The following is an 18,891-nucleotide window of genomic DNA, read 5'->3' on the forward strand; positions in this document are numbered from 1 at the left end:
CCTCTGTTTGCCAGTTGAGATGCCCATCTCTGTTCCCTTGACCCCATCCCCTCCGGCCCCTTTTCCCATGCCACCCCTGGCATGTTCAGATCCCCCGCCACTATCACCCACCTGCCTTCCCCTAGCATGTCCAACCTGTCCTGCACCTCCCGTATGGCTTCATCCCCTTGCCCTGGTGGCCGGTACACCGCAATCAGCCGTACATTTTTCTCTCCTACCTGGAACTGCATCGCCAATAACTCCGCTCTCCCCCCAACCCATACAACCCTACCACAGAGTCCCTCTCGCATGCACACCATTACCCCTCCTCCATTCCTGTTCCTGTCCCTTCTAAATATTTCAAAGTGTGCTCTCTTCAGTTCCCCATCTCTAATTTCCTCGTCCAACCATGTCTCCACCGCTACAATGATATCCGCCCCATAGGCTTCCACCCTGCCCCAGAACTCCTCCACCTTCTTATATATACTTCTACAGTTTATAACTGCGACTTTTACATATTGGCATTTTCCCCCTTGCGCCTCTGTCCCTTCCGCCCTGATACGAGTGCCCCTTCCCCTTAGAACCCCGATTTCCAGCACTCTTGTAGCCCTATCCAACTCCACCCCCCTCTTTCCTCCTTCCTCGCTCCCCGTCCAACCAATCTGAGTTTTGTTGACTTTAGCTGTCACCTCCTCCCTAGCATTGCTATCGGCACTATATTCACAATCACCCCCCTTCTCTCCACCTTCCTCACTATCTAGTTGCTATCTTCTTCCCTGCTGCTCAAACCTTGCCCTTTCCAAATGGCCAGAAGTCTCCCTTCCTAGCAGGTCTCCTAGCATCCATTTTCCCCTCTCTGTTAGGTGAACCTGATCCCTGCCCACACAGTCCTGCCCCACCCATTTCCTGCTATCTACCAACATGGCTCCCAAGTCCCTACACACCCTCTCATACACCTCGCTGACCGCCGCAGCCTTGACATAGTTTATACCCCTCCTTACTAGTACCCCACTGACCACAACTCTGGCTACAGGGAACTTCTCCTTCACCTTGCCCACTAGCCCCCTCATATCCTCCTCTACTTCCCTCCCCACCACTCTACCAGCCACATCATTTCCCCCCACATGAACAACCACCACCTTAACTTTACTGCTTCCTTTCATGCAGCCTACCCTCTCCCCCAAGTTCCTAATCTTTGCACCCCCAAACGCAGCTTTATATATACTTCCTTTCCCCACCCCCTGCAATTCTACCCCCTTCACAATAGAGCTGCCCAGGAAAATCACTTCGGGCTCCTGTCTAACTATTGTACCCCTTTTCGTATCCCTGCCCTCTTCATGCCTGTTCACATCTACGTTGCTTGTACCCACAGCCTTACTGCCGGCCTCCTCCCGCACCCTCCTTGCTACCCCTTCATTCTGCAACCTGACACCTGTTTCCTGAACTTCCCCAGTACATGCCTCTGCATATGTGGCCTTAACAGCTTGAGTCCTTACTTTCTCCCTCCCTTCCAGCTCCTCCACCCTCCTGCGCAGCCTATCTACCTCCACATCTGCCTCCTTTCTCATCTGCCTTTCCTTCTCAACTTCCTCCTTTGTCCTCTTCAGCTCGCACTCCAGCCTTTCGACCCTTACTAACACACTTCTCAACCCATCCTCCCTTTTTACTTCTTCCTCTACCCTCTCTAATCTATGTTTTATTTCCATCTCCTTCCTGTACAACACCTCACCTAATCCTTCTTCCAAATCGACTTCCCTCCTTGTCCCACTCAGACCCTCAACAATCTTTCCTCCCAGAATATCACCAATGAAATTGAGTGCCCAGTCCTTACCCACATCTACATTCCCTCCTTCCCTCTGAGTTCCTGACACCCCACCTACCAGCTCCTGGCTACCACTGCTTCCTGCCATTGCCACTACACTTCCTGAACCCTTGTTATCCTTGTCACAATCCTTACACATCCACTCCTGCCCCAGACTACCCAGCTCCCCCTCCTCTAGTCCTGCACACTCCGTATGGACCCAGCCTTCGCATTTGTCACACCGTACACCACTCTCTCCATCTTTCCACACCTTTTTACAACCCACACATTTAAGCTTCGACTTACATTTCACCCTACCCATTTTGTCACAATTCACTATTCTACACTAACCTATTACCCAAATAACTTAAATAATATATAATCCTACTGTAATAACCAACAGATAATCCTACACCTTAGATCTTATTTCTACTCTAATTAAACGGCCACGTGGCGACCGCAAATCAACACAACACTACTACCTCCTTATGCAAAAGATTAAACACTAAAACCCTTAATTCTTATCTACATTGATACAAAATATATAATGTTACGTTGCTATCTTAGTATACTCCCTTCTCAACTCCTTTGTACTCCTATAATTCCACCATTTCCGCAGAGCTCAATTCCACATCACATGAACAAAAATATTTACCCAAATATTATACATGTTTGCAATGCAATTAACGCCAAATAAATTAAAAATGCTAAACTGATACCGAAATTGAAAACTAAAGAGAGTTTTAAAAAATGTATCCATTTTTATACGAATCTCCTATTTAACACAATGTTAATAATGGGTTTAGCTACTACTAGCGCTATTATTTTACAGGCCGCCGCAGGCTTTACTAAGCCGACGGAGATTGAAGGTAAATTGTCAGACCTATCTAATAACCTCTATATATATATGACGTCGAGAAATTAAATAAACACAATGTATTTTGTTTTGAAGAAGTAAATTAGTTTGTTGCTAATGGAAGGACTTGTTTATTTATAAGATGAAATAATTAAGATGATTGGTAAGTAATTCTAAACTATTAACTTATAAATACAGCCCCTGTATGAAATTTTACCAGTTAAGCTTGACTCACAATTATCTTCACCCGTTCGTGTGTAAATTATGTGACATGTAGCCAGTCAGATGGCCCGAAAAATTTCATACGTCCGTCAGTCAAAACCTTGCCCAGCTTAAAGCTGGAATCGCAATGGTCCGTCAGCCTCGCTCGGTAGCTCTCGTGGTGTGCACATCACTGGGGAACAAGCTGACTGCTCTGCCTGGGGGTTTATTACCTCTGACGGCGCGGAAAGTGCGTGAACCATTTTGTGTGCATGGCGAGTGTCGAGAGGCAGCGACCAACTGCAATCGAACACGTCCTGTCGGTGGCGAGTACAGGGGTCCAGCTGTGATGAGCAGCTGGATTTGTTGGAAAAATATAAATACCAACTCGTGGACCATCTGGCGGGAGGGGCGGTTGCTTTGGTGACTTGCCGAGGATCAAGTGACGGCGGAACTTCAGTTGGACGTCGCGCTGGGCCTGGAGTGTTGGCACTGCCGGCGATGCAGCAGTAATCGACGAGAGCCTGGCGTTACACACACTTCTAAAGCTGCACATCGTCGGCAGGAGGGGAAGAGGAGTAGTGACCCTCGGAACCTCGCGCCATGCATGAAAGGTCCCGGTGCGTCGGCTGATGGAGAGAGACACCTGAACGAGTGAATCGGTGAGTGACTGGAGAAACAGTCAGCTTCGGGGGCGGCGCAATCGCGCGGGGCACTGGGGGTCTGCGGGAGCGGGCTGACAGAATCCCGCGCGTTTGCCTGCTAACTAACCTCTTTCCCACAGCAGAACTCTACACTCTTCACGATTATATGCCTCCTCGGCGACTGGCCGGGCACATACCTGTTGGGGGGTCACTGTGCTGTCGCGCGCGGCCTTGGAGCTTAACACTACACACACACAATGAGATTAACTAGGCCACTTTTGACACAATACTTTACATGCCTCTAAATACAGACATCACGACACTTCCATACATCAGTTAGCCACCTAACTGAGGGGGAAAGGGTGACCTTCCCCCCGCCTGACATCTACACTAAATAAATTAAAGCCAAGCACCACAGTGACAGCTACTTAACTACTTGCAGGACCGTGAGCCACTATTAATCTTAAAATTGCACACTTCGCGCACCGCCGTCGTTTCTAATGATTCGAATAAAGTGACGGGGTCGCAATCTTTAATTGACTTCCCACATAGTGAGTTATGGGAACATAATAGTTCCTGGTATCGCTGTCACATGCTCCCGGCCGAGCATATGAAGAAACGGCGGCAGTACGTCAGCAAGCCAAGCCATTCACAAATATCCGCACGTCCGTCAAATACTTTTCCATTTTAATGCTGCTAACAGACTAGAAATCTTTATATTAGTGAAATTTACTTGGAATAGATATATTGACTATCATGAAAGTTAAGCATTTAATAAATCATTAAATTCAATTTTTTTCTGTGATATTTATTACAATATTTTCAGTTAAAAAATATGTTCAATCATAAGTTAATAACATTATATGGAAGCAGTTAAACAAATTAAATACTTAAAAACTTTTTAAGTTAGTAAATGTTGCTGGAAACAGGTATCATTGCTAACATTTTGAAGGTTATTTTATCCGTCCGTCTGTCTAAAGTTGTAGCAGGGTAAGATTTTTCCGAGGCATCTGATTGGCTGCAGGTTACATAGACGGGTGACAGGTGAATGAGATGGATCATTGTGAGTAGCTTAACTTTCAACTGATGAATGGACAAAAAGTTAGGGTGTGATGTGTTCTGTTTGGAGTGCTAAGACTCTAGTCCACCTGTTATTTTCACAGACCTGGCGTGCTCTCAACCTTATTCATGCCTAGTAAGTTAATTCGAGTTAATTACTTGTGAACTCTTATGGCTTCCCATAATCATAGTTCCGGTCGCACATTCCAATGTGGTTTTGGAAACACACCTTTAATAATTGCATCAAATCCTTACACCTTCCATTTTACATATTTCAGAATATTCTATGGAAGAAAACAGCCCAAGAGCACTGACTCAATCTCGGTGATATCCAAGCCATGCAGTCTTGTCGTGTTTAGTGATAAGTTCCAATGTGTGGATTAAACACTTACGTGAAGCAGTCTGCCTTCCGGAGGTAAGCCCTGAGATGAAACAAAAGGTTTATGTATTGTGTTAAACTGCAGATCCTATTAGTTGGTGGTCGTCAACGACTGGGTGATGTACACCAGAGGCACAGAGTCGATGTTGCTGTTCTTCAAAATGATTTTTAATCTTATTCAAAATTTTACCTTAAACAAAGAAAGATTTATTCATAATCATACAAATTAAATAACAAGACATGATACAAATCCCTTAATAAAATCTACGAAACAAGCTTGCTCGTGTGCACGTATGCACAGGGCTTGCAGAGGAGGAAGGGGGTGGGGGAAGCGGCTCTTTGAGGGGCCCAGCCCATGGTTGTCATAATGTTTTTTTTTTTTTAATTTGGCCACCAGGAACTTTAAATAATTAATTACATTGTTTGAATTTTGGTATAACTGCATGTTTTGTTTGCATGTTTTTTTTATAACGGGAAGCTTAATTGAGTTTAACTGATCAAGCGCTTGCAAACAGCACTGAATTACATTAAAAATAAACATCTTAACTGCAGTGAGTAGCAATGACAGACTGTTAAGCATGCTTTAATCATACAAAATTTTGGCAGGCTGTCATGATTTTAGTCTTGATGATTCCACCCACAAGAGCTTTGACACTAACACATTGCTCATCTGTGTCATGTTAACATAAAGAGGCATGATGGTTAAGAGGTCATATTACTTGTCTCACCTAAAACACTGGTTGTAAACTGGATTTTTCAGAATTGGGAAAAATGTTGGAAGTTGCTGCAAACCAGTAGGTTTTCCCAAGGTACGTCTGTTTCCCACCCAGTGCGTGCTATCGCTGCTCCATCTCGCCATTTCCCACTCATTCGCCTCTAATGACCTTGATGCTAACACAACATCAAATCATTACTTGTCAATGCAAACAGTATTTCTGTCAAAAAAATAAAGCAATCAGCTTCTTTTAATTTATTTTGAATTGCATTTACAAATAGCCACATATTTGTCTGCAAAAACAACATGAAGCATAGGTATTGTTATCCCCACTACTTTATAAGCATATTTTGACGTGAACAGCAGGTTTATTCACAATGTTTTAGTCGAACAAGTATGTTAAATTATAATTATACATTTGCAACATCATGGCTTTTTGAAATTGTTAACAATTTACATATAACACACATACAAGATGTGACTGAGAAGTGTGTTGCCACGGTTTTAAAAATAAAAAATAAATATTTTTTAAAATTCTTTTGGTAGAACAAATCCGGCAAATCGTGGGACAAAAAGAGCCTGTTTTTATTTATCTTTACACGTTAACTGTACATGGCTGAGGCTTGCACATTGAATCTTTCAATAAATAATAATAATAATAATAATAATAAATGGTGTGCTATTAAAAAAATAGAAATGCGAGCCAACTCAGTAGTCACAATTGACTGCTTATAAGGTGAAACATACTCTGTGGAAGAGTTTAAATTAATTAAGCCTGAAAAATAACTTGAGTTACAGCAAATAATTAAAAATAACAACCAACATGTTATTAACACCTGCATATTTCTTCACAAAATTATGTTTCAGACTTGTCACAGTTGTTATAGTAAGCATAAAAACATTTCTCATTTAAGAAGCAACAATGCTTCTGTCCACAGAACTCTCAAATCATACTGTACTTCCCATTTTCCATAAGTTTGAGCACTCGAAGCTAGAGCCATCATTTATAATTATTTTAGATGTGACATCTTTGCACTGACACAAATAAAATGTGTGCATGTTTACAAAATATGATAAATGCAATGTACTTAAAAAATTTTGATTTAATACAGTTTTTTTGGACACACACCATTGCAGTTTCGCACTGTTTGTCATGGAAAAATTAAAAAAAAAAAAAAAAAAAAGAGGATTAAAAATTCCCAGAAAACAAGAATGAATCAGCTGATGTCAGACAACAGAACCAATGATGAAACTAAACAAGTATTGTGGACAACTCAACGATGACAGCACGGAAAACGTGTATAAATATCACAGCACAAGAATTCCATTGAAGGAACTTGCATCATGGAACACAGACGAACACAGTGGACTAACAATGACGAGACATGAAATGCCGGCAGACAACAAACCTGGACAACACGACTACGATAGCACTTACAAACATAGAAAATTTCCTGTGATGTTTTGGGAACTGACATCTGTTCCCGTCATCAGGCACAAACCGACTGATGACTTGGTTTACTCCCAACCAATTAGTAGTGCCTGCAATGTAAGCGGTATTTGGTGAATCTGTTTCAATTCCAGCAAAACATGAGCAGATAATAGCAGCTAGGCTAATTTGAAATACCATGTTTTATCGCATAATTGTTACACATTTTATACTACAATCAAGTTTGAAAAGTCGGGTGTAATTTTTATGCAAGAAAAGCCTTTTTTGTTAAGTAAAGTTATTCATAAAAACAAAACCTATTTATGGAAAGTACGTTTAAATAAAAAGAAGAATATACAAAAGCACGCCAAAGAATTTAATAAGTTGAAGGGTACTTGTTGCAGATCAGCAAATAACCTCCAACCCACGCATGGATAAACTATAAAAAGTACCCTCACAAAATATGTACCTGAAAACAAATGACAGTCCTAAGCTGGATTAGAAATCGCTACTAGAGGTGTGTTATTGTAGGTACAAGCAAAATTAAATTTTATCTTTAAGTCTCCTTTAGTTACTATCCTTTCAACTGTAAATAGGTACCTACATTATAAATAGATACAAATAGTTTCTTTCACAAAATACATAGTTGAATAATTCACATATAATACTGATAATACTGAATAATACTGTAACTGTAACATTCAATACTTGTACAAAAATTATAAGTATAACATGCAACTATTATTATTATTATTATTATTATTATTATTATTATTATTATTATTATTATTATCAAGTCCCGCAATCGGACTCTCGCAAAGCAAAGCTAGCCAGCTGTGAATGACAAAAAGAGAAAGAGTCAAATAGATACAGCACCTCATGCCTCAAACGGCTTAAACTATTAACGTAGACCAGACAACAAATTAGAAATGGCAAAGCAAGATACAGTTACACCAAAAAAAAAAAGAGAAAGAAATTGAAAAATTATTTAACTACAAAACCGTACGTACCACGAGACTACTTGACTTGGTTACCCTACTGCAGAATTCCAAACGTAATTTCCAAGTGGCAAGCCGAAACAAATAATTTAGAAGAAATTTCAAAAAGCTACATAACGATCACCTGACGTTAATAACAGGGCCACAACCTGTTGGTGCCCAAGCACACAAACTCAAGTTCCGCGAAGAAGCTTACCATGTCGAGAGCTCGCCAGCACCGTACCCCTAACTGACTTAAAGAGTTACCAAAGGAACTACATGCTGCTAAAATGCAAAGTAACCCGACCCTGTCGGTAGCTACAGCTAAACAGGCCTCGAGACCCAGCGCCGAAAATCCTCGAATACCGCGCCCCAGAAGGGGAACAGCGCAAGCACAGTAAACCTGAAGGGTGAGGGATCAATTACCAGTTGGAAGGAGAAGGAATCATGACGTATCTAAAGGGGAAAGGAGGGGGAATGGGTAGGAGGAGTGACAACTACGCCGCGCCGAACTCAAAGTACATGACGTAGTCATTACAAAGTCATGCACCAAAAATATTTTGTTCAACTTTAAATAGAAAAAATAAAATGTGACCCGAACGTCAGCTGGTACTAAAGCATAACTAACATTATAGTACACACTTACTACGAAAGATTCCGAGCTCTCAAATGTAGTTAACTCGGCACTAGCCAGAACGTGCGCATTGCATGCATTTGGCGAGCTATTGATATCTATATTCAACTACTTGCGCATGCTCTATACGGGATCAACATAACCAAACATGAATGATGCCAACTACTAGCGTTGGATTTTTTGTATCAGATTTAAAAACTTCTTTTAAAAAAATGTACACATCAGACAACTTTCCAGTTCTGTTAATTAAATAAGTAAGTGGTGGTATCTGAATTAGTATTAGATTACAACTTTAAAATACATTGTTTTATACTGGAAAACTACAGACACAAAGTGCATGGAATCTAACAGCAGAACCAAACACATCATGCGACCTTTATGCGAGAATTTGTTTTCTCCAAATATTGACACCCTAAAATACCGGTGTGATGATTATGCGCAACAACGATTATGCGATAAAATACAGTAATAGTATCTGTGCTGGCTACAGTGACCCTGTGTGTTGTTGCAGGACGAGGGCACAAGCATGTACCAGCTGATGGTACCGCCAGAGGCATGGCTGGAGCGTGTGTGCAGGATCTGTGCTGGCTACAGTGACCCTGGGTGTTGTTACAGGACGTGGGCACAAGCATGTACCAGCTGCTGGTACAGCCAGAGGCATGGCTGGAGCATGTGTGCAGGATCTGTGCTGGCTACAGTGACCCTGGGTGTTGTTACAGGACGTGGGCACAAGCATGTACCAGCTGCTGGTACAGCCAGAGGCATGGCTGGAGCATGTGTGCAGGATCTGTGCTGGTTACAGTGACCTGTGTGTTGTTGCAGGACGTGGGCACAAGCATGTACCAGCTGCTGGTACAGCCAGAGGCATGGCTGGAGCGTGTGTGCAGGATCTGTGCTGGCTACAGAGACCCTGGGTGTTGTTACAGGACGTGGGCACAAGCATGTACCAGCTGCTGGTACAGCCAGGGGCATGGCTGGAGCGTGTGTGCAGGATCTGTGCTGGCTACAGTGACCCTGGGTGTTGTTGCAGGACGTGGGCACAAGCATGTACCAGCTGCTGGTACAGCCAGAGGCATGGCTGGAGCGTGTGTGCAGGATCTGTGCTGGCTACAGAGACCCTGGGTGTTGTTACAGGACGTGGGAACAAGCATGTACCAGCTGCTGGTACCGCCAGAGGCATGGCTGGAGCGTGTGTGCAGGATCTGTGCTGGCTACAGTGACCCTGGGTGTTGTTACAGGACGTGGGCACAAGCATGTACCAGCTGCTGGTACAGCCAGGGGCATGGCTGGAGCGTGTGTGCAGGTCTGTGCTGGCTACAGTGACCCTGGGTGTTGTTACAGGACGTGGGCACAAGCATGTACCAGCTGCTGGTACCGCCAGAGGCATGGCTGGAGCGTGTGTGCAGGATCTGTGCTGGCTACAGTGACCCTGGGTGTTGTTACAGGACGTGGGCACAAGCATGTACCAGCTGCTGGTACAGCCAGAGGCATGGCTGGAGCGTGTGTGCAGGTCTGTGCTTGCTACAGTGACCCTGGGTGTTGTTACAGGATGTGGGCACAAGCATGTACCAGCTGCTGGTACAGCCAGAGGCATGGCTGGAGCGTGTGTGCAGGATCTGTGCTGGCTACAGTGACCTGTGTGTTGTTGCAGGACGTGATCACAAGCATGTACCAGCTGCTGGTACAGCCAGAGGCATGGCTGGAGCGTGTGTGCAGGATCTGTGCTGGCTACAGTGACCCTGGGTGTTGTTACAGGACGTGGGCACAAGCATGTACCAGCTGCTGGTACAGCCAGGGGCATGGCTGCAGCGTGTGTGCAGGATCTGTGCTGGCTACAGTGACCCTTGGTGTTGTTACAGGACGTGGGCACAAGCATGTACCAGCTGCTGGTACCGCCAGAGGCATGGCTGGAGCGTGTGTGCAGGATCTGTGCTGGCTACAGCGAACGCCTGCTGCCTCTCTTTTCGGAAGATGCCTTGAAGACTGAGGTGGTAGCGAAGATACACACACACCTTCCTATCATGGTGGGTTGCATTGCTTGCTCCTGCATTATCTTATGTTTTGCTATGGCAGAGTTTTGGTGCTGCAAGTTGTGTTTCACCTGTCAGCCTGAACCTTTTAGTTTACATACCAGGTTAAACGTATATATTCAACTAGTGCAATAGTGTGATCGCCTATTTCAATCTGACTAGCCCGGTTATTGGCAGACCAACAATGAAAGTAATTTGGTTAATACCAAATTTGAGAAACTCTAAAGAACATATATGATCTTTGAGTATATGTTTGTGATTATTGGTGGTGAATCAATAACAATCAGTAACACTTTACGTTAAGGTGATCCACTGTGTTATTTATAAACACAAAATTATACTTATCATTAATCTTAATTTTTACTCCAATTTCAATGATAACGCAAACGATTCACTGTTGTAATATGAATAGTTATATTACTGGAAATGATATTGTTTTCACATTACAACATTCTAATTGGAATTTTTACAACTATAACTAGTATATTCAGTAGAATGGTTTAAAAGATTAATATTGCACAACCTGTGTAATAGGACACCTCTTCAAATAAAATTTAATATTTATATTGCAATATCATCTTGAAACTTGATATTACAAATATTGCTATATTCAAATGTAGTAAAGTTTTAACTTATTTTAGCTCAATCGGGACTCTTCGGTTAGTATCTCAGGTTATATGGGTGTAAGTAGGTGAATCAGACATAAGATTGATACACTGCTGTCGGGTTATGTACTGCTACTAATTATAAGCTTGTGGAGTTGGAAAGATGTAAAATTTTCTCGTAGTTCATAGTTACCTCAGAATATGCCGCAAGTTAAGGACAATACCACCTTAAGATATGGTATTTCAACTATACCGTGAACTGCGGATCTCAGTAACTACATTCGTACTGACGTAGTGATGTCCTAGTTCTCGATCTTCCTGATGATGACTCCACAGGAACAGCGACCCTCAGTGTGTACAGCTGGATGTGGTACAGGTCCCGATGTGGACAGCGACTGTTAGTTGATGGGTCTCCAAACCGGCTATTCTTGATGACGACGAAGGGCAGTCGTTCACATTCTTGACAATGATGCAGCGATTTACTATCCTCGATGACGTATATGTAGTTCTTGACTATCTTTGACGACGACTATGTAGTTCTGGTCTATCTTCGATGACGACTAAGTATTTCTTGAATACATTCGATGACGATTATGTAGTTCTTGACGAATATTGACAGCGATGAACTATAAGTTTTATATAAATTTTAGATTCGTACATTTCTCGAAGTCTCAGTCAAGTTTGCTGCTTATCATTTTCTTTCATGCTCGCCGTTCGAATTCACCATTCCTAATAAAAATTCTCCATCGACCTTGTAATTCAAAAGCAAGAATAGAGGAAGTAGGCAAATAAATATTTTTAAATCCAAAGATATGGTTGTTAAAAGTTACTATGAAGTATAATGAAAAGAAAAAGAAGAAAGTTCCCCAAAACACAAGTTGTGGCAATACTTCACAAATAAATATATACAAATTTGAAATTAAATAACATTATTAATTACTATAAACTACTGGTTGGTTTATAGAATGCCGCTCCAAAGATGATTGCGGGTTCTATTTAGTGTCACTAAATAACAGTGATCATCTTTACCAAATTAATTAAAATTTGTTAAACTAAATTATAACAGTTATGTGCAATCTGTACATAAATTTTCATGAGATTAGTCAACTATTAAAATTAAATAACATATAAAATTGATACACTTACTTGCACCATGTCATATACACGAAAACTAAAATCTAAACATAAATGTGACAAATATGCATAATAAGCAAACAAAACATCACTGTTAGTATCATCCATCATACTTAAACATGCACAAGTGATAAGTTTGTCATATCGTATAAAGTTCGATATTAAGAAAAAAACAGTTCAACATTTAACTTCTTAAAACAAACAAAAAACATTCTTCATATACAATTATCACACATACATCTATGAAGTCCAAAGTCGATCCACAATATAATCTTGCGTATATGTTATATCTGGTGTGGTTAGTGTCGTTGACATTAATCTCGTATTGTACATGGTTTACAAGATATATATATTTTTCTTAAATTAATACCTTTTCTAAAACTTCCTATGTGTTTAGAATTTTTTTTAATGTAAATACCTAGTTAACAATTTACTACTGGTATCATATAAGTTCTGTTTTGTGTAAAATAACATATCTAGAAAAATAATCTCGTCTTTCCATGAATTAAAATTAGAAGAAGTGCCATATTTACATAGAGTGTGCAAACAGATCATGGGTAAGGTTCTAAAGTTTGATTGCAGATCAAATAGATAGTATATATTCAGCTATCAATATGTTTGGGAGATATAGATATATAACATTTAATCAACCAGGGCTTCGTTTCCTACCTGATACTCATATTTTTACTCTAGCTATCAGTTGTAACTTCATCTAAGACCTTGACATAATATAATCAATAAATTTCAATCACCTTCATTTGTAAACATAACTTGCAGCATTGTGCTACTATTCACAGTTCAGACTAATTCAAATGCTCACTACACCATCCATAGAAGTGAGAACAATAACGTCGAAGAGAATGCATACACTGCCTACATACATTACCTAGTCCATACTGGCATTTAGCTCAGTAGACTTAAAATATCTCGTCGACTATGCCTAAGGCAACAAAAAAACTTATGTCTGTACTGATACTCTGACTCAGTAGACACTATAATAATTAATCTGCGAACTAACGACATAGTTTGCTATGAGTCACACAATAACTGTCTGCAAATGAAGTACTTATAACTACTAAATAAAATATTTTGTTTGTCTAGTCTTAAGTTGGTCATAGATGCTGTAGAGTATTCATAGTACGTATTTCATAGAGTAGCCTGACGATATGGCCGTAGTTGTGTGATGTTGTATCTACCCACTATTTCTTCACTGTCTATTGTCTGCAAAATATAACAATTTTCGTTAACCTTTCCACATACTCTATAAGGACCCTCGTAAAGTAAGAATAACGTTTTAGTAAGTTTCTCCCAAAATTGACTAATGGGATTGGCCTTTTTCAGCACAAGATCATTAATATTTAAACTCACAATTTTCTTTCGCTTTTGATTGCGTATTCGTTTTTCCGCAGCCGCATGTAATCGAGCCTTTACAAAGTTCTCTAACTGTAATCTGAGATCTTCTTCATACAATCCGGCTAAGTTAGAACTTTGACTTTTGTCTAAATCGGGTAAAAATACTTCCGGTAAAGCGTTAGATTTTTTTGTAGTTAAAATCTCGTTAGGAGTCAGTCCTGTAGATGAATGTATAGTATGGTTGAAAATAAATTCTATGAACGGAATGTAATCCCTCCAACTTTGTTGTGAGTGGTGGCAATAAATTCTAAGGATGTTTCCCAAATTTCTCATCTGCCGCTCCACCGGGTTGCTCTGGGGATGGCGAACTGATGATGTGGTTGGAATTACCCCTAAGTTTCGTAAACCTTGTTGCCACAGTTTACTAGTAAATTGCGATGCTTTATCTGTAATAATACAGTCTGGTTTACCCACTTGATCTATAAAAGATTTAGCTTTTGCAAACACTGTTTTGGCATTAGCGTTTACTATAGCATACAATTTGGTATACTTAGAGAAAATATCCATGAAAACTAGTATATGTTGTACTCCGACTTTAGAAGTTGGAAGAGGTCCAAACAGATCTGCGGATACTAATTGCAAAAGCTTGTCTGGTAAAATCGGCTGATAGATTCCCTCTAAATGTCCTTGAGTAGGTTTTGCCTTTTGACACAAGTCACAACTCGTGACAAATTTTCGAATTGATCGTGACATGTTGTTCCAATAAACTTGGCGACGCAAAGCCTCGTCAATTTTTACTGAACCTATATGGCCAAGAGTTTCATGTATTTCCTTAATAACCTTTTCTTGTATTTCTAACGGTATAATCGGCTTCCAGTGGTTATCTAATGGGGATTTTGATACATGATATATAAATAATATATCTTCATCTGAAATGCAATACATTTTATGTACTTTGTGTTCCGGTGGCAGTTCTGTTAATTTCCTGCGAATTTTGTACAAAATTCATCGTTTAGTTGAGTAGTTTGTAGGTTTGCAAATAACTCTCTTAACCTGACATTATTCTCTATGGTGATGGTGATAGTTTTCGCTATTAAGAACTCTCTGGAATTTTTGTTGTTTGTGAACGGTTCGTTAGACACATCGGGTGCTCGGCTTAAGTAATCCGCAGCGAGATTATCCTGTCCCTTCACATGATGTATAGTGAGGTCATACTCCTGTATCAGTAGACACCATCTAGTGAGGCGACTTCCAAAAGTTTTACCAGCCTTTAAACATGTTAATGCCTGGTGATCGGTCATTAGTTTTATATTTTCTCCTAACAATAAATCCCGGAATTTCTGTAGAGACCAGACAATTGCTAAAGCCTCTTTTTCAGTAACGGTGTAGTTTCTTTCCGCGGCATTCATTGTTCTGCTGGCCATGGCTACTGTTTTCTCGATACCTCCGTCATCACATTGCGCTAACTTGACGCCTAATGCTTAAGCCGATGCGTCAGTGTACAACATAAATGTTCGTCCTTGCACTGGATGATGTATTACGTGTTCCTCTAAAAATATTGATTTCAATGCTTCAAACGCTCTTTGTTCAATTTCTGACCAATACCAAAAATGTCCTTTTTTTAGTAACTGGAATAAGGGTAATGCCACGCGAGCTATCTGATCAGAATAATTTCTGTAGAACCCAATTACTCCCAGAAAAGCTCGAAGTTGTTTAACATTTCGTGGAGTAGGAAAATGGGTTATAGCATTCAACTTGTCTGGAGCTGTTCTTATGCCTGACGGGGTAAGAATGTGGCCTAGAAATGGTAGTTCATCTCTACAAAACTTTGACTTCTTCAGTTTCACTGTCATTCCTGCTCGGCCTAATTTTGAAATAACTATGTCTAGATGTCGTATATGTTCCTCAAAAGTGTTGGACATAACAAGGATGTCATCGACATATGCTCGAGCAAAATGGCTACATTCGGGTCCTAATGTTGCATCTAGGCAGCGCGTAAATTCAGTGACTGCGTTGCAAAGTCCAAAAGGCATCATCTGGAAAACATATTGCTGGTTCTTAAATAAAAATGCTGTATACTGTTGTGAATCTTTTCTTAAAGGTATCTGCCAATATCCAGCTGATAAGTCCATGGTAGTTAAATACTTCACTCCTTGGTATAACCTTAGAATGTCACTAGTATTTCTAGGGCTTTCACGATTTCTAACAGTAATTTTATTTATTTCACGTGCATCCAGACACAAACGTACACTACCATTTTTTTTTCTGACACACACCATTGGATTAGCGTAAGGACTCGACTCTCGTTTAACTATGTATATGCCACTCCAACATTAATTTCAAGTATTCTTCCGCTTCAGCTAAATACTTGGCTGGAATAGGATATGACTTTCTATGGAACGGCTCGCCAGGTGTAATAATAATTTTAGCTTCATATAGTGTGTTACGACCTGGTTTGTCGGAAAATACTACTCGATGATTCATCAATAATTGAAGCAATTCATGTCGTTGTTTGTCTGAAATAGTATTAATTCCTGTAACAGTAGACTCAAGATCTTCTACAGTGGCAATCAGCGAATCTTGACTTGAAAAACTAAAAACATGACTCTTTTGCAAGCTCTGTTGTAGCAAATTAATAGTTTTGTCTGATATTTGCCATTTCACTGCGGTATTAGGTGTAATACTATCGTTGGCCGTGACTAGCCAACCTCCAAAGTCTAAAATTATGCTATAAGTAGTGAGAAACTCTGTTCCTAGTATAACAGGTTTTGCAAGTCCTTTAACTACAAGTACATATGCATATTTAGTTTTTCCGAGGCCGTCAATAGTTATTAATACTTGTTTGTTTACGACTGAACTCAATTGTGACGTAGCTCCAAGTATTTTTATTGTCGATACAGGCATCATAGGTAACTCATATCCGGACTGCAGCAAGTCGTTGTATAGGTTCTCGCTGATACAGCTAATCTCCGCCCCGCTATCTAATAATACAGGTGTTAGTATTCCGCATATGCGTAAATGAAACTCGGGACAATATGCTTCTTGGCTTTCATTAATTGTCTCTTTATCTTCGGTCAAAAATTTGCGTTCATTGTCTGATATTTGTATGTTATACACATGTTTCAGTGTGAAATTTATGTTCGTCCCTTTTTCATTACTAGTTTTCGGTAAGCAGGAACGGTCACTACCGATCTCAGCTAGTTTAACGTATTTGTGCGTACTACATCTTCAAGGGGTAGACCACGTTGAGTATTATTCCCGGGTGATGCTGCTGTTTCCCGTGAATTTGAGTAATATGTGTCCGCAGAAATCGGTTCTCGTCGTGGAAAATATGTAGTGGATTGCGGCGTTGTTAACATTTGTGTATCACCCGCGCTGGTACATGTTATTGGTATCATGTTACCCCCAGATGTATACACTTGAGTATTAATTTTAGGTACTTGACTACATTGATTTATATTAATTGCATTCATATCTGGACTGTTGTAAGAATGTTTTGGTGATCGATTTTCATTTCGCACCTCGTAGTATCTTTGTGATGGTTTTTCGTTTGCAAATGATTGCTGAATTTCTCTGTGTGGTGACGAAATATTTTCGTTCTGCTGCGATTCCGCTAACGGGTAGTGTTGGTAATATTCATTATGATTTCTCTTATGTTCGTCATAGTATCTGTTATCAGTGTTACGATATTTCCATGAATAACCTGCATTTCCTCCTTCTAAGTAATTTGAACGCCATTCTCTTTGTTGTGAATTTCGGTTGTTATTATCATACCAGTGATTTTTGTACTTCTTTGATTTATTACCTCGCCATATAAAAGTATTGATACGGGGTGTATTCCGTGTGTGATTTTCGTGGTTATTGTCATTTTTACGTTGATTCCATGGCTGGTATAATGGTGTAGTCTTAGGGTGGTTCGCCCTATCGTGGTCCTCACGAACATTCGTATTCCATCTACTTTGCCGATCCAATCGATCATATGTGATTAGTTGCTCGCGGAAATCAGAGATATTTTCAAAATTATATCCTGACATATGCAATTGGTATCCCATCGGTAATTGCCCAAGTATCATAGCAATAAATTCACTGTCACACATTTCGACATCCAAATATCTAGATCGTTCAAACATTTCACTCAAATGTGACTCCAGTGATCTATTCTTTCTAGGGTCAAATTTCTCTCCTTGCAGTGTGGGACGCAAATTTCCTTGAATTTTAGAATTCCAGTACTGCTGCAAGAATAGTTGTTTAAACTGTTCGTATGAATTTATGGTGTGTTGATGCATCTCCCACCAATAGTATGCGGTGTTTTTTAAACTACTGCTCACGCATTTCAATTTTTCGCTATCAGTTAAATTGAATCGCGAAACGTACTCTTCGAATGATTTTAAGAACTTTCGTGGATTTTCACTTATCTTGGCTGCGAATACAGGTTTTTCCTCAGCCCAGTGTCGTGCGGTATGATTAAATGCTGTAGTAGAATCAATCATAATCATCTGTTGTCCCTCTGTAGTATATAGTGTTCTACATCGTGCATCGTTGCTCGAATTCTCCGTCTGTATTGGGATCGTTGTGTTATTAATACACGACTCTACCGGAATCGATGTATTAGAATTAGTAATTGGTACATCTGTTGTTTGTGTCGTAATATTCTGTACTCGATTTTCTAAACCGTCTATCCTCTGGTTCACCATCCTAAATTCGTCAGACGTAATTACTTTGTGTAGTTGTGATTCAGTAGCCATTTTCGTGATTCTCGTTTCAATCTCTCGTGTATGTTGTGTGATTGTTTCTTGTGTAGTGTTCTTAGCAATATCATGACAACTAGTTTCAGTACCTACAAGTTTTTGTTGAATATCTGCTATTTGTTCATCTACACTCGTGAATTTTACTCTAACCAATTCACTGACATTTCGTATTTCTGTGTCTGTCTCATGCATCGTAGTATTGAACTGGTGTATTACATCTGTAAGCCTGTCGTTTACCTGATCAATACGTTCTGATAATCTTTCTGCTAACTGTTCTGTGTGTTCCCTGTTTTCACGTGTGTTTTCACGTGATAGTTGTTCAGCGTGTTCCCTGTTTTCACGTGTGT

The 18,891-nt window shown here is 40.3% G+C and overlaps 1 protein-coding gene across 4 annotated transcripts in view; it reads left to right on the top strand.

Moving 5' to 3' along the window:
• The first annotated feature begins 2,638 nt into the window (after window positions 1–2,638).
• Window positions 2,639–18,891, top strand: part of LOC134530045 (zinc finger protein 43-like) — a 32,833-nt gene continuing 16,580 nt past the window's right edge. The window contains exons 1-3 of one of the 4 annotated variants that reach the window (XM_063364583.1): window positions 2,641–2,799; window positions 4,819–4,955; window positions 10,534–10,698. In XM_063364583.1, coding sequence (XP_063220653.1) covers window positions 10,549–10,698 — 150 coding nt within the window. In that variant the 5' untranslated portion in view covers window positions 2,641–2,799; window positions 4,819–4,955; window positions 10,534–10,548. Of the gene's footprint in view, window positions 2,800–4,818; window positions 4,956–10,533; window positions 10,699–18,891 lie in introns of all 4 variants that reach the window. The other 3 variants (XM_063364584.1, XM_063364582.1, XM_063364585.1) reach the window with 3 other exon arrangements.

This window comes from Bacillus rossius, chromosome 3 (assembly GCF_032445375.1).
Source record: "Bacillus rossius redtenbacheri isolate Brsri chromosome 3, Brsri_v3, whole genome shotgun sequence".
Classification (NCBI taxonomy): Eukaryota; Metazoa; Arthropoda; class Insecta; order Phasmatodea; family Bacillidae; genus Bacillus; species Bacillus rossius.